The sequence below is a fragment of the Alosa pseudoharengus genome, unplaced genomic scaffold (assembly GCF_046254945.1).
Source record: "Alosa pseudoharengus isolate Yale_2024_CS ecotype anadromous, Long Island Sound unplaced genomic scaffold, YU_APseudo_1.1 YU_APseudo_1.1_scf_5, whole genome shotgun sequence".
Taxonomy (NCBI): Eukaryota; Metazoa; Chordata; class Actinopteri; order Clupeiformes; family Clupeidae; genus Alosa; species Alosa pseudoharengus.
The window spans coordinates 7,016,365-7,038,347 of NW_027468837.1; the positions used below are offsets into that span (position 1 = coordinate 7,016,365).

The 21,983-nt window shown below is 42.0% G+C and overlaps 1 protein-coding gene across 5 annotated transcripts; it reads right to left on the reverse strand.

Annotated features, from left to right (window-relative positions):
• Positions 1 to 167: 167 nt before the first annotated feature.
• On the reverse strand, positions 168 to 19,228 carry rbm6 (RNA binding motif protein 6). 5 transcript variants are annotated; one of them, XM_076269044.1, is made up of 23 exons: positions 19,162 to 19,228; positions 14,948 to 15,054; positions 11,839 to 13,429; positions 11,603 to 11,692; positions 11,376 to 11,445; positions 10,045 to 10,118; positions 6,870 to 6,944; positions 5,986 to 6,280; positions 5,596 to 5,753; positions 5,365 to 5,465; positions 5,159 to 5,225; positions 4,850 to 4,937; positions 4,665 to 4,723; positions 4,158 to 4,287; positions 3,759 to 3,856; positions 3,203 to 3,517; positions 2,633 to 2,785; positions 2,441 to 2,509; positions 1,984 to 2,208; positions 1,529 to 1,672; positions 1,326 to 1,435; positions 1,143 to 1,194; positions 168 to 775 (listed from the first exon to the last, which is right to left on the reverse strand). In XM_076269044.1, exons 2-23 carry the CDS (start codon positions 14,992 to 14,994, stop codon positions 683 to 685), a joined length of 4,104 nt encoding a protein of 1,367 aa, XP_076125159.1. In that variant the 5' UTR covers positions 14,995 to 15,054; positions 19,162 to 19,228; the 3' UTR covers positions 168 to 682. The 5 variants fall into 5 exon arrangements, with proteins under 5 accessions (XP_076125159.1, XP_076125161.1, XP_076125160.1 ...); XM_076269046.1 differs by having other exon boundaries at positions 1,598 to 1,672; positions 5,986 to 6,286; XM_076269045.1 differs by having other exon boundaries at positions 1,326 to 1,417; positions 5,986 to 6,286.
• Between the last annotated feature and the right edge of the window lie 2,755 nt (positions 19,229 to 21,983).

The following is a 21,983-nucleotide window of genomic DNA, read 5'->3' on the forward strand; positions in this document are numbered from 1 at the left end:
TCAAAGCAAATATTTAAAAAGCAAAAATAATCTTCAATAACTACTTGCCTGAGAATAATTAAAATTGTCATTATAAGAAGAGCTTTATTATAAAATTAACTAGATAAATTCTGTTTTCAATAAATATCTAAATCCAACTGGAAAATGATTGGACACCGACAAACAGGTCAGTATATCTTAACAACATTTATTGGCTCTGTACAATCAGTGTTTCACATGAGAAGCAAGGAGTTAACTCATTGAACACGCATTTATGTCACATACAGCATTACATTAAAAAGAGCAACTTAAGGAACATATAGTACAAAGTTCAAATTAAGTAAGAGGTAAAACACATAACCTAAAAAAAAATCTCTCACATGGAACTCAACCAACTGTGACAAGGAGGCTTGATTCTTAATGGTGGTGGATTCAACAGCTCGCTCGCTCACACACATACACACACACACACACACACACACACACACACACACACACACACACACAAACTCTCTCTCTCTCTCTCTCTCTCTCTCTCTCTTTGCTATACACAATCCAACATAGAGCTGTGTTTGGGAGCAGTCAAGCTTCAAGATAAATGGTATACTGGATGAAAAAAAAAAGATCCTTTTTGTGTATGTGCACCCACACATACAATTCTGTTTCAGCCTGACCCATTCAAGCTCTCTGCTGCAGCCAGATGTCAGTCTAGCTCTTTGAAACGGGCAAACATGGCCTTGCGTACGGCCTGCTTGTATGTGGCATGGTCCCACGCCACAGGGTCCTTCTTCTTCCTCTGTGGGAGTTCAAAGCATACAAGATGAGTCCACCAACTAAAAGCCTTTTATTTCCCAGTCAACTTAATGCAGTTAACACTAACGCTGATGAAACACGAGGCAACCCTTTGAGCAATGTTCCTGAGTATTGTGATTCTGGCACATTTCCATTGATAAAGGGCAGCCATCTTTTCCTGGAGAGCATTAATCATCAGTAGGCAAATCACCATGATCATCAAATCAGAACACGTGGAACCAGTTCTGTGGTTGCCCAGCAACATTGTTCAAATAAGTTGCCCCATGTACAGTATCATCACTTTATTGTACAATCCTGATGTAATTGGGGAAATAGTGGGAATATAATTTGAGATTAACAGATCAACTCACCTCCACTGGTTCGGAGCCCAGGCCAGGCCTCTCACTGCCTTTGTGTGAGTCTCTGAATTAGGGGAGGGAGAAAAAGAGGTCACTCAACTTGTAGGTTAGTAGGAACAGTATGACCTTTTCTGAAGAGAGGGGTGAGTTTTATTATTTTGAATAGTAGTAGAGTAGGGTAGAGTAGAGTAGAACCTGGATCCACCAGCCCACGAATTCTGGTGCTGATGCTGCTGGTACTTCCTCCTCTTCATCTCTGGTGAAACGCTCGGCCCTCTGGCATTCAACTGCGGGACGCAATCAGACTACAGGACATGAGGACACGAGAGTTAAGTATCCCTGGATTATCTATTTATCTAGGATTTTCCCCTTTTTTTCTAAGCTTCCCTTGTAATCACCTTAGAGCAGCTGGCTGGAGGTTCCGTTCGTGAGATCAAGGCATTTGAGTTTAGAGACAAGTCTCTCACCTCTTTCTCCTGATTCTCTAAAGCCTCAAGCTCTTTTTTGGACTTCTTGATCTTCAAGTGGATCTCCATGTTTTGCTAAAAGGAGAAAAATGTTTAAGAAATGATCTGAGGGTAATTGTATCTCACTTCTACACAACAAGGGCCTTTGAAAAACAAAAAATATCTTTATGAAATAGTAAAATAACAATTGTAATTTTAGTATGTTATTTTACTATTACACATCATTTTGTTCAATATTTGTTATAATTAATAATATAACAATACTAATACTGTAATTGAACTGAAGAGCTCTCCCATGGCCAGATGACTGGAGGGAGATGAATCAGACGAATGGATGTGAGGAGTCTCAACAGAACACATTCTTTGAGTTCAGTGGTTAGGGGTACCTTGTGCAGGTCAGACAGCTGCTGGTGGCGGATCAGGGCGTCCTTGGTGGGGAACTGCCTCCTGCACAGCAGGCAGGCCATCTTCTTCCAGTCGGTCAGCTTGTCCTCCTTATCCTCTGGCTGGCTCTTGGAAGGCACCGACATCTCCACGTGTCGCTCCTCCTCCTCATCATCACTTCCTGCCCCATAGTCGGCTGCGAGCAGGCCCAGCGAGCCCATTGCACGCTGCACACATAAAACAACCAATCCAGCCGTGTGTCAGAGTACATGCACTAATGAATGATCAACAAGTGTGTGTATTAAAAACCTGTGATATATTGATGAGACTTAACAAATGAAAAAAAAAAAAACAACCATCCCATTTTAGAGCTTCAAAACACACTCCTAGGTTATACCCACTATTGATGACATACTCAGTGAGTTCAGGAAAATGGCTACTTAAGGAAGAGAGTCCCACCTTGGATGCTTTGTCCTCTTTCTTGGGTGGGGCTAGAGGCTTCTTGAAGAGATCATCTCCACCAGAGACCTGCAAGTAATGGGGTATGAGTATTCACTAAAAGTAACCAGCTGGTAACTCTTCTCTTCCCTCAAATCACAATACAAATTCTCCTACTGCAGGTACAATTACCAACACAAAATAACACTACACCTTTCTTTCAAAGATGGCAAACGCTGCATCGGCTGCTTTAGAGGACCTCTGGTCATCGCCACCCCCAGGCATCTTCAGAACAGGAGAGGGGGAACGGACGCTCTCCTTCTGCCGGTTTTGGATCTTTGCCCAGCGTTCCATGTCTTTCATAATCTAGAACACAGGATATGCCATTGTGGAAATGTTCAATTATGTACAACAGACACCCTAAGTCAAATATAACAGAGCAACAGAATCCCCGTTTCCCTCAGTATTTGTGCATCCAGGGGAAGTAACCTATGATGTTGCTGTTACTTGTAACATGCTCTCAGCATTTTTAAATATTCACATAACCACCTGTTTTAGATTGCAAATGAGGGTCACAACACCAATGGCAGCCTGAGGTAACAATTTGCAGACCTAACTCAAGCTAGAAATGCTTTTTTTTAATGGCCTGGGCGGACAAAAAACCCCTCTAAAGTTGAACCTCAGTAAGAGACTCATAAACTCATAAACGTAAGTGAATCATAAACTGCGTAGCTTCAGGCTGGAGTGCCATTCAAGGGCCTGTGCATTTCACCTTAGTCTCACCTTAAAGGCAGCCAGGCTTCTGGGTTTGTCCTCTTTCTCCTTCTCCTTCTTGTCAGATCGTCCGGCGGCATCGCCGTCCTCCAGGGCCCTCTGGGCGTTTTCGTCTACGGAGGGCAGAGCGGCGGCGGCGGCGGCGAGAGGGGCGGCGGCAGCGGCAGGGACAGCGGCGGAGGCCAAGGGGACCGATATATCCCCGGGGAGGGCAGGCACGGGGTTGCTGGCCTGGCCATCCATAGTGGAGCCTGCCACTGGGATGTAGGTCTTTGAGGCGCTGTCCCAATAGAGGTACTGCTGTGTCTCTGCATTGTAGAAATACTGCAAGCGCAGAACCAGAGGTGAAATGAACACTTACATCTACCTACACAGATCTATTGGGGTTTCAAAATGGCTGATATTATATTAAAGTAGCAGTGTAATGACTAACACTAAAGTGCTTAATTTATGTGAACAGTCAAGCTCTCTTACACACACACACTGGTAGACATGGCCTATTCAAAGGCCTAATGGGGTTATCAGTATTTAGGCAAGACTGCCATATATTGCGATGAGGTCTTACTCTGGAGGTGGGGTCATAGTACAGTGTGGTCTGGGGATCGTAGTAGAAGCCAGACGTGGCGTCATATAGGTAGGCAGACAGATCGGGAGTGTCGGCGCCTGAATGCAGCAATATTTATTTTAGATTAAAGATTTTACCCATGACTCATGTTAAAAAAAAAAACAACACCACCAGACACCATCATTCATTGAGCATTTCATGTTGCTATGTGTAAGATAGCAAGAGGTTTTGCATTCCATTTAGCTAGTCATGTTATATCATCATAAAAACATGTCTAGACCATGTAATCATATTGTAATTATGCTGTAAAACGGATGGTTTTCAGACGGATTTCTGTGAAAATCAAGAAGCATTCCGTGATGAAGTCATGAGTAAAGAGATAGCTATCGGCCCTCTCACCGAAGCCGTAAGGTTCCGCGTGCTGAGAGGCGCTCCCCTGCGCCACGGTCCCAGCGGCAGCGACGACGGCCGGGTTTGGGGCCTGGTAGGGGAGCTCCACTGCAGAGGCATCTGGATAGCCCACAGCGTGCTGCGGAGGAGAACCGGATCAGAGTCAGTGCCAAGCGGCCCCCAACATGGGGCCGATCACTCCATCGGTGCGGACATGATTCACAGACACAGGCAGGCTACACCTGCCACATAACTGAAGCGCTCTGTTTGTGGAGCGTCACCTGCAACAATTAGTTTCCACTACAACCAAGAGAACTGGCTAAACCAGACGTGATAGTGCTGCGTACATTCGGAAAAAAATCAACTAGTCTTCTAAAACTATTCTTACGCTCCGCAAACAGAGCAAGTCAATTGCATGCCTGGTGTAGCCCAACTGTCAGACTGCTGTAGATTGTTCCTATGAGGTCACTGATAAAGTGAGCGATCACATTTTAGAGTCATACGACTGACACTCACCTGCACGATGGCAGTGGCAGCTGTCTTGGCGGTGTCTCTGCCTGGCAAGGTCATGTCACCTGTAGACCACACATATACACATGCTCACTCAAATCTCAACCTTGTAAAAATGGCAACATCATTGTCTGCAGAGAGCAGTGTGGGAAGACGTGGTGCCACTGCTATAACAGGAATGGGTGCCGTACCTTGGACTCCAGGAAGTGCACCACCCATAGAGCCACGGAGGGGCTGGGGCTGATAGTACTGCTGCTGTTGCTGCATCTGCTGATGATGCTGCAAAGGATGACGTGAAATCAACACGTTAACTGGTTAACAGCATCAACAGGCCTTTAACAGTCAAAGAAACTGATATCCAACAGGCCAACAAATGACAGAGTAGCCTATGAAAGCAACACCTACATGGTAAGTGAAGCTAAATGCTTGTCAGTGGTGTGTATTTGCAGAGGAGCAACGTCTTGTGTTGAGTGTTTAGGGTTAAAAGAGTACTGCTTTACCTCCAACACTTCTGGAGGATAGCCCAGGATGGAGGAGCCAGATTTATCATATTCCCTCTTGTAGCTGCTGTAAGAGTAAAGGTAGAGCAAGGGATAAGAGACAGACTTTCTAAACAATTCCAAATGCAGCCTGGGGAGTGTACATAGGATCTTGAGGAGTTTAACGTAGAAGATATGTGAAGTGGCACAGTTGGGGCGAAACTCACTTCTGGTTCTTGAGCGGTTTGGCAACCTCCGCATATATTCGAACACCGTCCACCATCACGGGCCGTGCCCTGGTCAGCATGTCAACAAGACGAGTGACTTGCTGCACAAACAGAGTACAAAAGTGGATTTTTCTCAATGTTCAGAAGGGGCAGAAGCATGATTTCAATGAGGGAACAATTTTAATCAATGAGAAATGACACTGAAGGAGTGTGATGCAAACAATGCTGTACCTCATGAGAGTCCATGTCTACAAAGCAGAAGCATTTGCATCCGTTCGGTTTGCTACGGACCAATCGGACGTTTCTCTCATCCAGGTAGGCATATGGATCCAGTGCCTTCAGAATCATCTCCACAGTGGTGGTGTTCTTCAGATTTTTAATGATCATGGCTGAAAAGCAAACAGATTGGTGGATCATTGTCATGCAACCAACAACTCCTGGCATAGTGGGCAACCCAGCATGGTTTTCCCCAGCAGGCATCCTGGCGTTGGACAAATACATTTGATAATGCTGTGCTCAAAATTAATGTTCGAACAACTTAAAAGCCTACAATGCCCAACACAACATTTCTCTTAATATTGCATCATGAAAAAAAGAAAGCTATTGGGTCCCATCACTCACTCTTGCTCTCCTTAAAGACAGGATCCAGATCACGAGGGGGATGCCGTGAGGAGTTTCGAGAGTTGGCCCAAGCCTCGGCCTTCAGCTCGGCCTCCTGCTGCTGGAGCTGCTGGTCCACCTGCTGCTGCCATGCCTCCGGTGTGAGGTCAGAGCTGCGCTGCCACGTGGTCTTTGGGGCAGGGTCAGCAGCAGGCTTGGACCGTGGCTCGTCCGGTTTGGGGGTGGCTTTGGGTTGAGGGGACGGGCGGGCTGGGGTGGGGTCCTCGGGTACCTGGGCCGGTTTCCGAGGTGGCTCCTGTTGCTTTGGGGAAAGACACAAGGGAGAAAATGTCCTCATGAATCAGCACATTAAGGCTGCAACAATTAATCGATTAGTTTACTACTACTTATTAATGAGTTTTTAATTAACCGACAACTATTTTGGTAATCACATAATCGGTTTGTGTAATTTCTTAAGAAAAACAGCGAAGAATTCTTTGATTGCAGCCCTGACACACAAACATTTTCTATTTTTTTTTCTAAAGTTCAATATTTCCCTCACCTTAATTAGTATTTCATACCCTAATGATACAGGGACTGATCTACATGTAATCTTCTCTGGTCAGACAGGCATGTAGCACTTAAGACAGTTAAACTGGCTTGGCATACCGTATTTAAACAGCAGTGGTTTGTATTCCGTTTGAGTGAGTTGTAACTGTCCAAAGTGCTACATGGACATTTGAGAAGAGGGGCCCCAAGAACATTGAACAAGCTAAGTAAAATGAGACCAGACCATTAGTAATATATCAATTAGAGGGCATGGCAACTTGCCAAGAGCATGGGCTAGAGAAACTCTATGGGAAAATAGAGGCCTTTAGAAGACGTTATTTTAACAATTCACTTACCTTAGTGTCTTTGGCGCTTCGGTCAGGCTGAACGTATTTCATCAGAGCCGTCGTATTGCCAACCCTCAATGAACCCTGAAAAGCACACAGGAGAGTCAACATCTGTAGTGTATATCTACATTTCCAGCCCCACATGTCTCTATAATTCCCAGGACGCACTCTGGTCAGGTTTAACCCTTTTTAAGGGTAGAACGGCAGAGGCAGACTTACACCAACTGACTTATCAACGTTTGTCAGGCCTCATGGGCAAACTGTCGAGCAGGATTTCGAGACAAACATTTAAGCTGTGTAGCCTTGTTCTTTTAATGATTCAATCAAAGTCCCTAAAACAACACTTGTAAATAGCTGGCATTCTAACACTGTGTTTTCAATGTTGTTCTAAGGGTCCACTGAAAGAGCAGTTGAACACCTTTTCTATACACTGTATGTGTCTGCTGGTTTTGGTACGTCCCTGTGGGTGTTTTGAAAAATATAAAAAGTCAGTCCTAACAACTCTATATGACTATTATGGAATCAGGATTAAAAATGTGTGGCCATACACTTCACCAACCAAGTGCACCCAAACTTAACACTGCAGTTCTTCAACTAAAATCGGTACAACGTAGACTGATTTTGTGGACTAGATTCAATACCAATTTAACAAGGATTACATGATCATTAGCAAAATCTTTTCTAGTTTTCTGATTTCACAACGAGAAATTCCTAATCTCAAATTATGTAATATAGTGGTAGCACAATCACAGAATAGCCATCTGTGCAGGCAATTGAAATGTGTGAGGAATTGAGAGTTAAGATCAACTCAAGCAGCACATCTGACATCTACCAAAAACTTCCAATTGGAGTACAATAAGGATTCAACAGCCTATACTTCCAAAACCTGTTGTCCCAATCTTTGAACAAAATCTGGTCTAATGTGGTTGAGCAGCTATCACCATGTGTGACTTAACACTCCTAAAATATCACAAATGTAAGCACCATTGTGCCATTTTATTTCAAACCATATTTTCAGGACTATGAACTATTACAAATCATACTAACAAATTAAACCCACGGTCATATTTCCAAAGACAAAACTGTGATGAAAGCAAAGGCAGCACAATAAATTGTACTGTTAACACCACCATTTTGCAAAGGCAGTTAAGGCATTTAAAAGGAACCTTATGACCTGCTATGATTTCCATTTTCTCTCAAACTTGAGACCCAGTAATCATACTTTCATATATCTAACCTTGAGCCCATTACACAATTCTTCAAAATGTCTGCTTAATTCATCTCAAAGCTCTGAAAAATGCATTGCCCAGCTGAAGATGAGGAAGGCAATGTCACACTGAACTGCTCTAAGAGGTCTGGACCCGTTGGAAGCTGGAAGTTGAATGAATGAATAAATGGATGGACCAGCAAACAGGAAGGAGCCCATCTGCTATTCATGGTGTTTGGTTCCTCTGAATACTCAGTTTGACATCTGGGAACAAAGTAAGTCTGGAGGTCTTGAAGAAAAGGACCTCCTGACTAAAGTAAGGAAGGGAAATTTTAGGCCAGGCTCGGAAGTCCCTCTGAGAAAAAGGAAGCATTGAATTTTGCAATTAATTGAAAAAAAAAAGAGGCCAGCTGGGCTGGAAGAAGGATCTTCAAAAGACTGAAGATTACTGAGGCCAGACAGAGATGTCTCTATGGCCCCTGTCAACTCCAACAATCAGCAAAAGGCAATGAGAAGTCACCAAAGAGATAAGCGAGATCCAAGCAGTTGCATCATGTGTTGCACATTGTCAGAAACATAGAAACGCAATGGGATAAATAAAAAAAGAAAACAAAATAAATAGAACCAGTGGTACAGTGCTGGCAACTGTTGTTGCCACAACACAGCCTCTCAGTTACTATAAGTTGACAATTCTGCCCTTGATTACCAAGCATATTATTGACAATTACCACAACTATTAACAACCTGAACTCTTCTCAACGGTCTTATCCTGTTATGTGCGCATTGTACTAAATCCGAGCACACAGCAGACTGGAAATACAAAAGAATGACAGAAAGAAATATTTAGTGAGTTAAAACGCAGGGAAGGGGACATTGGGAGAATTAAATAATGAAAAGCGAACTGATCTCCCATCTGTACTGATTAAGATTTTGACTGTACCAAAAGGGGAATAAATAAGTTAGCAAGGAAGTTTATCCATTTGGTGACTAGGTCACATCAATTCTGTAGTATCGATACATTTTTATACCAGACTAGAATGGACAAAGTTGGGTTGAAGTGCCTTATTTTTAAGTCATCCAAACTTTTTAAGTCATCCAAACTTTTTAAGTCATCCAAACTATCACCGTTCCATCGACGTTAATCTTAGAAGACTTAGTCGACAATGCTGACATAGAACAATGAGCAGCATCAAACGGTTTCAGCTTTGTTCTCAACTACAACAATGCCATTGGATGCTAATGGGAGGAGAAAAATTGCAAGAAGCGTTGCAATAGCACAGTGAATTACTGTCATTGGGGTTGAATTATTGTCATCATGAGTGGGGTTGATATCATCTTGCAGCATGACGAATTACCCTTGCTCAAGGCTAACTCAGCTTCCCAAAGTAAAAGAACATGCTATTACTCCGTATTAACTTTAACTAGCCTTTTCTGTGTTCAGAATATCATTCCACTACACATACATCCTTCTCACTGCAGACCATTTACATCCATATTTTTTTTTTAAAAAGAACCTACATAACTTCACGTCGACAAACCGGTGAGGGTATGGAAGCAACAAAAGAGTTGGCTGGGACAATAATTCAACCCTGCTGATAAGCGGAACCTAAACATCACAGTACAGTGCTAGCAGGTTAATTCGGAATCGCTTAGGCAGAAAACGAATCTAAACGAGGCCCGAACAAGAGATTTACACAATGTAGAACGGCACGGCTAAAGCATGCAAGTGGAAGAGCGCAATTTCCTTCATTTCTGTAGAAGACGACAAAATGTGTAGCATGGATTTTATCTCAAAGAGGCCTGAGTATGTTTTTTTTACAATTCTACCTCCAATACCCCCCCACTCTCAACCTCCACCCACATTCTAATCCACCCACATACCCACCCACTTTTCTTGTACCCCCCAACACCCCACCCCCCACCCCAGGCGTCTTCCTGCTTGTGGACAGCAGTTGTAGAGATGTGAGGATGGGCCACCTGGTTGGACTCCATGAAGTGGACAGCATCCTCCAGGTTTAAAAACTCCACATAGGCCATATCGAAGCTGTAACCTGGGGACAGCATTTGAAATACAGATGATTTCTGTTAGTACGCTCCAGTCACATGGGCAATGAAAAGAAAACAGTGCATCACAGCATCGAGAGGAAATGCGAATGCGAGTAGGCAGAAAATGCGCAAATGCTCCGTCTTGACAGGCAATAACCAGTTTAAAATCATTTCCACCGAATCACTGCATGAACTATGGCATCCAAAAGATTACCATTTTTATTTAGTTTGTGTTCATAAAATCATATATCAAACTTCTTGGATTAAAAACAATCATTTACTAAAACCCAAGATAATCATGAACTAAAACCCAATAAGATAATCTGTAAATTAAATGTTCCAGTATTTCTAAATAGAAGTAACATAAAATAAAATAAAATAAAAAAGTAAAATAAAATTAAATTAAATTAAAACTACAGTAAGTTGATACCAAGGTTGTTTTCGGGTCTCACAAACCATACCTGGGGAACAGTTACAAAATTATGGCGAATTTAACATGATTCAGTTCACGCTGATGACTTGAAAATGGCTACTTGACTACTTGAGTTGTGTATAATGATATTCACAGTATTCTACTAAAAGCTAACAATTCAAGAATTGTTGGAAACTAATGAGTCACTTCTGTAGATATACAGCAGTTCAAACGAGCATTGGTGAGAGACTGGACTGTAAAAAAAAAAAAACAAAAAAAAAAACAATCCTTTACTAAAGTCTCTGCATTTGAGAATGAGCATGATTCCCTGTTTTCAACCTGATTTAAGGTTGCTGAGCATATGTTCTTGAGGACACCCCTGACAATCTTGGATTTGTGCTCTAGAATACATTACCAGCTTGTCATCACATCAGTCTATGAAGAATGAAAGGAAAAAAACACAGGTAGACTCTGGGCCTTAAGAAAACCCAGTACCGTAATGGACATGGCAGCATAGATAGCCATGGATTGAGAAGCACATGATGAAATTACCCCCAGATAATGTCGGATCACTGCTTATCAAATCAACCTGGGCAGATGTTAATAAACAAGAGAGATGCTTAGAAAATAACATGTCCATCTGTTGCCATATAAGAATGCATGAGGGAACATGTCTATGGCTACTCAAGAAGGAAACCTCTCCCAAGCATCTGGAAGCACTCATGGTAAGCTTTGGAATCGAAGGCACTGTAAGCAATCACAAATCGCTTGTGGTATCGTATGTTTCGAAAAATCGTAAAGAGCGAGAGACTTTTGCGAGATAACGTCTACATGGAATATGAGGCCTCACCTGGGACAACATTCTTGATCTTCATGCCTTGCATTGGAACACCATCACGGACAGCAAAAGCACCAAGAATCTGCAGAAGACAATAGGCCCCTTTAAACATGGTTTCAATCAATCAATGGAGACTAAATGCAGTGTTGTACATAGCACACTATTTGGATTACTGAAAATTCCATTCCATTCATTTCATCTGGTTTACTGAACATCTGATGAGACAGACTGGTGCCCACCTGCTCCATTGTAGCAGTCTTGGGAATCCCAGAAATGGAGATGGTGTTGGAAACTTTATCCTCGACAGATGCACTCCTGTAATCTTGATCCTTCGTTCACAAATTCATAGAACAGTCAGTATTGTGTACATAGAAAGAGAACTGGCTTTTTCGGGGGGGGGGGGGGGTAGCAATAGTTCAGTGGTAAGCAAATAAACTTAAGGGTATATATTTTAAGCAAACAGAAATGCACTAACCTGGGAGCCTGCATTACTGGATCTCTGAGGTGGAGGCAGCCTGGGTTCTTTTCTGTCCTTTTCGGTTCCAGGAAGATCCGAAAGGTTGTAGTCATATGCTCGCCCAGAAGCAGTTCTGTAGTCAATGTCTCTGTAGTCCTGGTCTCTACGGTCTGCTCCACTATTTCTTTGCATTCCTTCTGGACAAGGGCCCAAAATCCCTCTACCCGAGGATGGTTGAGGAGTATCTTTTAATCCCTTAAAGGGTGTGCGATCATTTGGAAAACGATTCTCGACATTCGGCACCGACATTAGGCTCTTGTCTGGAGTATATGGAGGCCTACCAAGGTTTGGTGCACTTCGATCTAACTGAGCATCTAATTCCCTTGACCATGGCTTACCATCCTTATCCCTATTTGGGCCAATCAACGCAGGATTCACCGGAGGGAAGGTCTGCTCAAGCCCACTTTTGAGTGGATTTCTTCCAGGGAAATTCTCAGGAACTTTGGCATCTCTTTCTGGTCGAGGTAAACCTATGAATGGCTCATCTTTTTCTGGAAACTCTCCAGATCGCCTGTCTCTATCCATATTAAAAGGCTCTCCTCTTCCATCTCTACCTCGACCAGGGAAAAATCTTTCTGACTGTGCTTCTCTTGAAAATGGAGGCAGCCCTCGATTCATCAAGCCTGGGAAAGAATCCTTGTCTTTCGCATTGTTGTTGTTGTTGCTTCGCCACTCTTCTGACGGAGACTCGTTCTCCCTGCCCTTGAAGCCAACGGAGCTGTCTAATGGTTCAGGGAATTCTCTATCTCTGAGGGTGTCTCCAGGTCGGAGTGATGGTCTGCTTGGATCAGGGGGCCCATCAGGTCTTCCTCTTCCTTCCACTGGCATTCTGTCCTTATCTCCAAACCGGAGAGGAGATCTGTCCCTGTCCTTATCTCTAAACTCACCTGAGGGCCCCACACGGCTCCTCATGTCCATGTCAGATTCAAACCTCCCCCTGTTGTTCATTGAAAGCATTCCACCTCTTCGATCAAAGTCCATCTTCCCTCGATCAGGTTGAGACATGTCCATTCTGAAACCGTCAATGTCGTCCATGCCCATCCGAGGTCTGTCCCTGTCACGCATGTCTCTGAAACCATCATTTCTACCCATTTGTTCACCTGGATGTCTCCTCCTCTGGTCCATGGGGTTGAATCCAGGCATGTCCATTCCCATCCGTTCCCTTTCCCTCATGTCCATAAATCTGCCGTCATTCATGTTTCCTCCTGGCATGTCTCTTCCATCCATTTCCATTTGGTGACGGCCTTGACCACCAGGGAAACTACCAGCATTTTGCAATTTGCTCCTAATTTCAATCTCATATCTTCTCCTAAGGGTCAGGTCGGTTTCTTCTCCTTGTCTGAAGAAGTCCCTTGGCCCATCTCGTCCACGTAAATCCATATTGCGGGGGTCCATATCTTGACCCCTTATATCTGGAGGACCATCAAAACGCCGCATGTCCATTGGAGGGCGGTCCTGAGGCCTGGGGCCCATATTCATCCCATCTCTGCCCCTAAAATCAGGCATGGGTCCATCTCTGCCCTCAAACATGTCACCCCTGGGATTTCCACTGCAATAACAGAATGATAACTTTCACAAATGTACATAACAAGCAAACCCTTTCAAAGGACCGTTCTACATCCTTAAGACCAATACCCTTTGGAGCATTCTGTAATGCAGTAAATGTAAAAATGTCTTTGTACATTGGAACATAAAGCAGAAACACCACACTGACAGCTTAGTCAGAGATGGGATGTCAACATGGTTTGGCAACCTCACTGTGCAACTAAAAACTAAGCTTGTCTGTTAAACACTGGCATTAAAGCAACACCAAAGAACTTTTCCTTGGTCGCACGCACGCTATTTGTTTATCCAGCTTTGCAAATAACGATGTCCACAGACAAGGTAGAATATGTTGCATGATTTTATCAAAGTATGACATCATGCAAGTCAAATTTGTAGTTTCTTATGTCTCATTCCATCGAACTACAGATCCGCTACCCGATCTGGCAAACTTACATAGTGCGGTTATAGCCGAATGCGAAAGCGAATGCAGAAGTGCCGTTCACCTTGTTAGGAGTTGATGAACCACTGAAATGATTTTGGAAACATTATTTTAAGGTTTAAAAAACTCTTTGGTGTTGCTTTAAGGTGATGGGCAGGAAGGAATACCAGTCCCATCAGTCGATATACGAGCAGTCTTAGGCAAGTTCAGATGATAATGTCTGACCCATCACTTATTCACTTAGTTTGCAATGATTTCATGGTGTTTACTATGGGGTGTGTGCAATATGTGTTCCGTGCAAGGGTGGGTACATGTGCAATGGATTGTTGTGATAATACAGTTTGTTATGAGCAATATACTGTTGTGATCGACAGAGCTTGTGTTGTGTATATATGTAGCTTGCTTTTATTGAACTGTGAAGGCATGTATGTGAGCAGCATGAGGCATCATTACAGGACAATAAAGTATATGTGACCTGATCTGGCAAAATGAGTCACAGTGACCCAAAATTCAATGAGATGTATCAATGGACAGAGGATACCATGAGCATTGTAAAGATATCCTGGTCAAAGTCATATCTTGAATTGTTGTCAAGATAAAGCATTTTGAATTATGGCCCCTCGCCATCTTTTTCCAATTGAAACACTGAGAAATCGTGTTTGAAGTTACAGGTTACAGGCAAGTACAGACTGTAGGACTTGAATAATCTTTTTTGTAACTTTACATTCTTGTCTTGACTATTAATTATGAATGCCTCTTATTTCATATATCACTAAAAAAAAGAAATATCAGCCTGTATTTCAAAATTAGAATGTGTAACTTGTGACTCATTTTGTCAGATCAGGTCTATCATATTATTATATTTATAAGGTTAACTCAAAACTGCATTGTTATATCATAGTGAGTGTTTCTAAGCCTCCTTTACTGCTTTATACCATCAGTAAAAATGAAAGGCACATGACTCATCACACCATACAAATGTCCAAAAATACAAAATACACAAAAGCTTTAAAATATGCTAAATACATAAATCAATAAATAAATGGTTTTGCAATATCAACACATTACTGTCATTCTTCTTACCCGAAAGGTGGGCCTCCCCGAGGGGCTGATCTCGGACCATTCCACATGCCGGTTTTACTCTGGCTGCGAGCTCACACGTAACCGTCACCAGACTCCAAGACTAACACCTAGGTCATAGGTATGCATGACATAAAAAAAAATATTTAACACTACAGACAATGAAAAGACACTGCTTGATAGATAGATAGATAGATAGATACTTTATTGATCCCCAAGGGGGAATTCAAGGTTAACAAGGCTTGTTCCTCCTGTAATGTTAGCATATTATCAATCCAAGGTCTATGGGACCAGGGAGGGTACAATACCGTCAAAGGTTGAGAGTCTTACTACAAGGCTAGTTAATAGTAAGTCTAACTGTATGCCTCATGTAGTGATCCAAGTTCCTACCTTATAAGCCTGAAAATTAGGGGTTTGCACCGACGTCACGTTCTAGCCGGTAACTATGGTAACCCAGCACGCGCGGCCATATTGGCGATACTCCGTGAATGAAGTACAATGGAGTATTATGCACTTTGGATATCTTACGTGATTGTAGCCGTGTCTAAACAACAGAAAAGCTCATCAAAATGCGTCTAAGATGCAAAGGCATATAGCGCAGGACTTGGACCACAAGAAAAGGCGCGATATTTCGAGAAATTACGGATTATTGGCAGCGCAGATCCATATGAGTTGGGTGAGGGAGACGAAGTACCAAGTTCAACCACAAGCGCCCCACTTCCTCTGATAACTTCTGGCATTATTGTGCCTTCTCCCTGGTTTTTTAATAACTTTTGGAAGTCGATACCTACACCAGATGTTTTCTCAGTCTGACCTATTGGTACAACCTAAAACACGGCAATAATTAACCATTTTCCTTGACGATGTTAGGGATTTACTTCAGTGCCTAATGCTTTCTAATGAGGCGAGTATCTCCAATATGGCGAGGTCCAGATCTGATGACACGCCGTGCAAACCCCTAATAGGTTCAGAAAATTCCATACTATAATTTTCTATATTTCTTTGGGTGTTCTTATATAATAATTTCAACTCCAAAAAATGAATGCTACATTGCTGTAAATGAAAATGATCTTCTTTGTGTGTGCTTTCAATTAGCTTAAGCCTCTATAACTAGGGCTGTGCAATTAATCAAATGGATGATGTTTCCAAAATTATTGAGTGATCCGTGTTGAATAATCATGATCTCAATGTTGAAAAAAATAATCATGATTATGTTCTTTGCCATTAACCGAGCAGCCCGATCTATAACTACATCTATGTATCATACCATACAAATTCCAAATCAGACAGTGGGAAAGTGCACACACACAGCTCTGCAAATGATGGGACTTAGTGACAATGCAAACCGACTGTGTCAAGAATTATATGAGCTCTCTCTGTATTGGATTTAATTAGACATTTAAAGCAAGCAGCCTAACATAAAATTTAGTTAAACAATGCAAAGAGACATTCACCCAGATCAGGATTTAACGCATACTAAATATAAATATAGCTGCAGGCAGCAATGAGGGGGCCAAGCAGATTAGGCCGGAGTAGCCACGGCGACAAGATAGAACTCAGACACCCGAGATCAACACTTTCAACAAGTGTCACATCAAAACATAGCTGACTTTGTTGGGCTGAAACAGGGCTGAGTATTGCTTCCGCCTCCACCAGCCAGCCCCCCCCCACCTAATCACCCCTGCCCGTCCCACCCTGTCCCACCCCTGTCCCATCCCAAACTTTTCTCTTTGAGCACTGCACCTCACTGATTTTCATAGGGTCATTATTGAAAACATGTAGGCTAGGCCTAGATATATGGGTTACAGGCAAGTAGTAGATTGGTATGTTATATTATGTTCATTTAAATCTGCATTAGGCAGTTGACAAATACAGCCTAGGCCACTGTGCAGAATCATGTCTTATGGCTTTACAAGCCACTATAGCCACACATATCTGACATTTCAGCACCCCACAAAGATCCCCATGGTTCTGGGATTGCATGTGTGGATTGATATTTGAATGGGTTGAGAATTTATTTTTTTTAAACCAGATCCAATTCCTTGAAATTACTTAATCACCCAGGGCTAATCTGGTCTTTGACGACGAACAGCCCCTCAGAGGCTCAGCAAAGACTAGCCTAAATTTGAACAGTTTGACATCAAGATGTCATGGATCTTATTACATTGTGTTTATTTGAAATATCAGCAGATTTAATAGGCCTAGCAAGGTGGCAAACCATTTTGGAACCCCATATTGGGAGTTTGGTATGAGTGGTCCCAACCCGCCCTGCCCGTCCCACCCTGTCCCACCCCGCCCTGCATGCACGCATTAGAATTAACTGGATGGAACATGTCATCAGTTTCACATCAAAAAATAAAAGATCGATAAAACACATCAGCAACTACAGATCAAAATGCAATATTGCTAATTACAGCGCCCCCTACAGGTCAAAGGTCACCAAATGTTTTGTGCGTCATCCTAATGGGGTCATGAATCTATGTAGTAAGTTTGGTGTATTTGGTATATTGGTGAAGATCAGATGAAATTTGTGACCTGTGAAAACTTTATGTTTTTGATTAAATCCAATATGGCGGCCGAATCAATTATGATGACAAGTTGGCCTAGGTTGGCCTAAGGACTTCCAACAGTATTACCTGAAACCACTAGTGCATTTTAATTCTAAGCACAACAGCAGCTACAGGCCAAAAGGCATGTTTCTTAATTACAGCGCCCCCTAGAGGTCAAATGTCACCAGATTTCTTGAGCGTCCCCCTGATTGGGTCCTGAGTACATGTACTAAGTTTGGTTATGACAGATGAATGGGTTGCTTAGATATGAGCTCACTTCCTGTTTGGCGGCTTTGCCACAAATTTTGATTGGCTGTTACGGGCGAACGGTAATACTTCCGAAGACGAAAAGTGATAACTTTTGTGAGGCTTGGTCTGAAGATGATCTGTGTAAAATTTGGTGGGAATCAGAGAAAGTATGTGACCCCTGATACATTTTAAGTGTTTTTGATGAAATCCAAAATGGCGGAAAATCTATCATGGCGGAAAATGACGTCATAGGGTGCGTTGAACTCGGCTTGGTCCAAGGATTCCAACGATACCTGACTTTTGAAAATCGGACCTACGGGTCAAAAGTTACGTGAGTGAACACACTTCCAACTTTGGCCTGTTGGTGGCGCTAGAGGGTTCGAGTTGCCGACATGAAACTTGGTGACATGAATCATGGGACCGTCCCCAATTAGTGTGCCACATTTCCCAACTTTTTACCAGACGGTTCTATGGTCTGCCATTGACTTCCATTGCATATAATAATAATAATAGGAAAACGTAGAAACACAATGAGGTCCTCGCAGCTTCGCTGCTTGGCCCCCAAAAATAATTCAATGGGGGCAATATTGCGTGGGCAATATTTAGTTGGGGATATGCAAAATAGTGATGACGATAGTAAACAAATAGGCCTACATCAGCAATGACCGAGTATGATGTTTTCTAAAGCAAACTTGTCTATTATAGCAACGTTAACTGGACTGGCAGAGTGCACACAGAAAAAGTGGCAACCTTATTTTACTAGGGGCCTCTTAAGACACGTAGAGATATGACTGACGTAGCTGCTATTAACCTAGGCTAGCATACAATTCATCCAATACCAAAACCGGTAGTGTTGTATAAAAAGAGAAAGCCATATAAAACTGTTATGAGAAAAAATACTCTCCAAGAGTTTTCATTAGATTGACTTTGCAATTACTATTAGCAAAATATCTGAAAGTTTATTTTCACCAACCATCCACTGCAAGAGTCAGACAACCGGCTGCTATGCTGTTACATTAGCGAATTGCATATAATTAGCATTAACGTTAGCTAACGAGAAAATGGCTCACTCCGCTCTGTTACATACATTACACTGACACTAATCTAATAGCAATAGGTTTGTGTCAGCATCTTCGCTTATAAAACAGCGGTCTGCGGCGAACTAATGATGATACAGACAACGGAAAATGTATGTCTGGAGATGCTAATGATATCTAGCATAATAGAAGTAACGTTAGCGGAGGAGTTAGCTGCTAGCAAGAGCGTCGAACAAAGAATGGTGTCGCTGTCAAAGGATAGGTCAACGCTACTTGAAATCCCAATTTTACCAGCGTTAACATATCCTACAAAGGTCATAAAAATGACTATATATTAATACCAGTAGCTTAATTTCTATTTTTACATAAATAAATTACTCACCGTGCTCGTTTTCTAACACTTCCAAAGGTCGGAAAATGCCAGTGGCGGATATCCGGATTTGTGCCGCATTCATTCAGATACAGTTTGTTAAGATCGCCACCTATCGTTGGGAGTTTAAGACTGCTGATGTAGCATTCGTATCGAGAATGTTCGTATCTGCAACTAGATAGATAGATAGATAGATAGATAGATAGATAGATAGATACTTTATTGATCCCCAAGGGAAAATTCAAGTTCAACTGAATGTCCACAAAGAAAAATAACGACAGAAAATAAACAAGGCAAAACAATGTTCCTCTAATCACGCGAAACATGAAATGGTTGAATATGCTGCATTCAATCAGCAGGTGGTATTGACACTTTTCTCTTTGAGCACTGCACCTCACTGATTTTCATAGGGTCATTATTGAAAACATGTAGGCTAGGCCTAGATATATGGGTTACAGGCAAGTAGTAGATTGGTATGTTATATTATGTTCATTTAAATCTGCATTAGGCAGTTGACAAATACAGCCTAGGCCACTGTGCAGAATCATGTCTTATGGCTTTACAAGCCACTATAGCCACACATATCTGACATCTCAGCACCCCACAAAGATCCCCATGGTTCTGGGATTGCATGTGTGGATTGATATTTGAATGGGTTGAGAATTTATTTTTTTTAAACCAGATCCAATTCCTTGAAATTACTTAATCACCCAGGGCTAATCTGGTCTTTGACGACGAACAGCCCCTCAGAGGCTCAGCAAAGACTAGCCTAAATTTGAACAGTTTGACATCAAGATGTCATGGATCTTATTACATTGTGTTTATTTGAAATATCAGCAGATTTAATAGGCCTAGCAAGGTGGCAAACCATTTTGGAACCCCATATTGGGAGTTTGGTATGAGTGGACAAGACACTGCAGAGTTGTGGTGAAAACTGCCCAACGCATCACCAGTTACTCACTGCCCTCCATCGAGGCCATCCAGGGCAAACGATGGTTGCGTAAGGCGCACAGCATCAACAAAGACTGTTCTCACCCCAACCACAGACTGTTCACCCCACTCTCCTCCGGGAGGCGTTACAGGTCTCTCCGCACCCTGACCAGCATATTCAGAGGAAGCTTCTTCCCTGCAGCTATCACCCTACTGAACACTAACTCTGCACCTTGGTGACAATTAACCAACTTACCCTTTGTGCTGCACCACAACCATGGACCACTTGACACGGAGGTGGCAATACCCTATCCCACCCATAGCATTCTATTTATATTACAACTGTACACTGTAACTACACTACCAATATTTTACTGCTCTCAAAATGTTAATGCCTTCAGACAACTGTATCTGTCTACTGTTAACATCCACTTTTTAATACTCTTTAAGGTTACTGTTAATACCTGTACATACTGTACATATCTGTCTATATTGTCCATACTGCATATCCATATTTATTCTGCTCTTATAATGGTATTGTTAATACACATTTCATATGAACCATGCCACTTGCTTAACTGTATACTGTCCACACCGCACTTTATGTCATATACTGTTTACACTGCACTACCTGTCTGTTCATATTGCACTTGTCTGCTTTTTTGCACTTCTGGTTAGACGCTAACTGCATTTCGTTGTCTCTGTACTTTTACTCTGCACAATGACAATAAAGTTGAATCTATAATCAAATCTATTTTTTGTGCACACTATTGCTTCTGTGGCTTGCAAAGCTTTTGAAAGTTTGGCCAGCCCGTGCATTTACCTTGTGTTTGTGTCTAATCTGCAATCCTCTGAATCACTGCTGTTATTCTTCACGTAGACTTCTTTAGGCCAAAGCAGAACACATTCAAAATAAAATAAATAAGTAAATAAATAAATAATAATAACAATTCAGCTTTTTATAAAAAAAATGTTTTTTTTCAACTGAGGAATGTGGGAAAATACTACTCAATGCCATCTTAATTAATTTTCTGTGAAAGGATGTAACAAATCATACAAAAATTGGAGCGATGTAAAAGATGATTGATGACAGCGTAATGCACATTTTTTGCTACCCAATATTTTTATTGGATATTTAGGGGCTTGAGCTTCCACACCACAGAGTGATTTATCTGTCTCATAGACTTTAATACCTCACTGATGTACAGAGAAATGCAATGTCATGAGAGTATACTAGCACTCTTCTCCTTTCAGTTTTTATTCTCAGGGGATGAAGATGGGATTTGGCGTCAGGTAAGCATTTCGCAATATACTTCAATTGAATGGGGTGAATTAATGTGTACAGTATGATGAAAATCTGGAATTATTAAATTGGTGTACGTATAATATAATGTCTTCAGAGGGAAACTTGTTTTAACTTTACTAGATTCTAGAGCCCATGTTTACCACCGCTATTTACTGGATGTTGCCATGTGAAGCATGCTCACTTCAGGACACTGCATTTTCAACACTTTTAAAGGTGAAGCCCTTGATGGTAATACATTAAACCAGAACATTGAACGTTCTCCTCATGTTCCTAGCTGTCCATTTAATGTGTGCTGAAAACATTCCACACAGTATTCCAGCTAAGCAAATGCTTCACTAGCATGGAAGAGCATCGAAGGGAGACTTGAATTTGTGATTGGCTAAAGAGCTTAAATGTCAACTTTTCTTCATAATTGAGGACAGGACCTTTTATCAGTTGGTGCTTTAAGTCACACTACACTGACAATCAATATGATACGTTAAATATGAACGTCAAAAGATCATGTTTAGATAATGTAATATCTTAAAAATAGCAATCATTTTTTTACCTACAAACCATGTAGAGGGAAATGACTGATATTCTGTACATAATACATATA

Bases quoted from the DNA above. Each gene is read 5' to 3' on its own strand.
- rbm6 (XM_076269042.1), bottom strand. From the start codon at position 14,994: ATGTGGAATGGTCCGAGATCAGCCCCTCGGGGAGGCCCACCTTTCGG. The intron at 6,287-6,869 runs GTAAGTGAATTG...CTTTCCCCAAAG, and splicing joins GAAGCGCCAAAGACACTAAG to CAACAGGAGCCACCTCGGAA. The intron at 776-1,142 runs GTGAGTTGATCT...GAACTCCCACAG, and splicing joins TGGGCTCCGAACCAGTGGAG to AGGAAGAAGAAGGACCCTGT.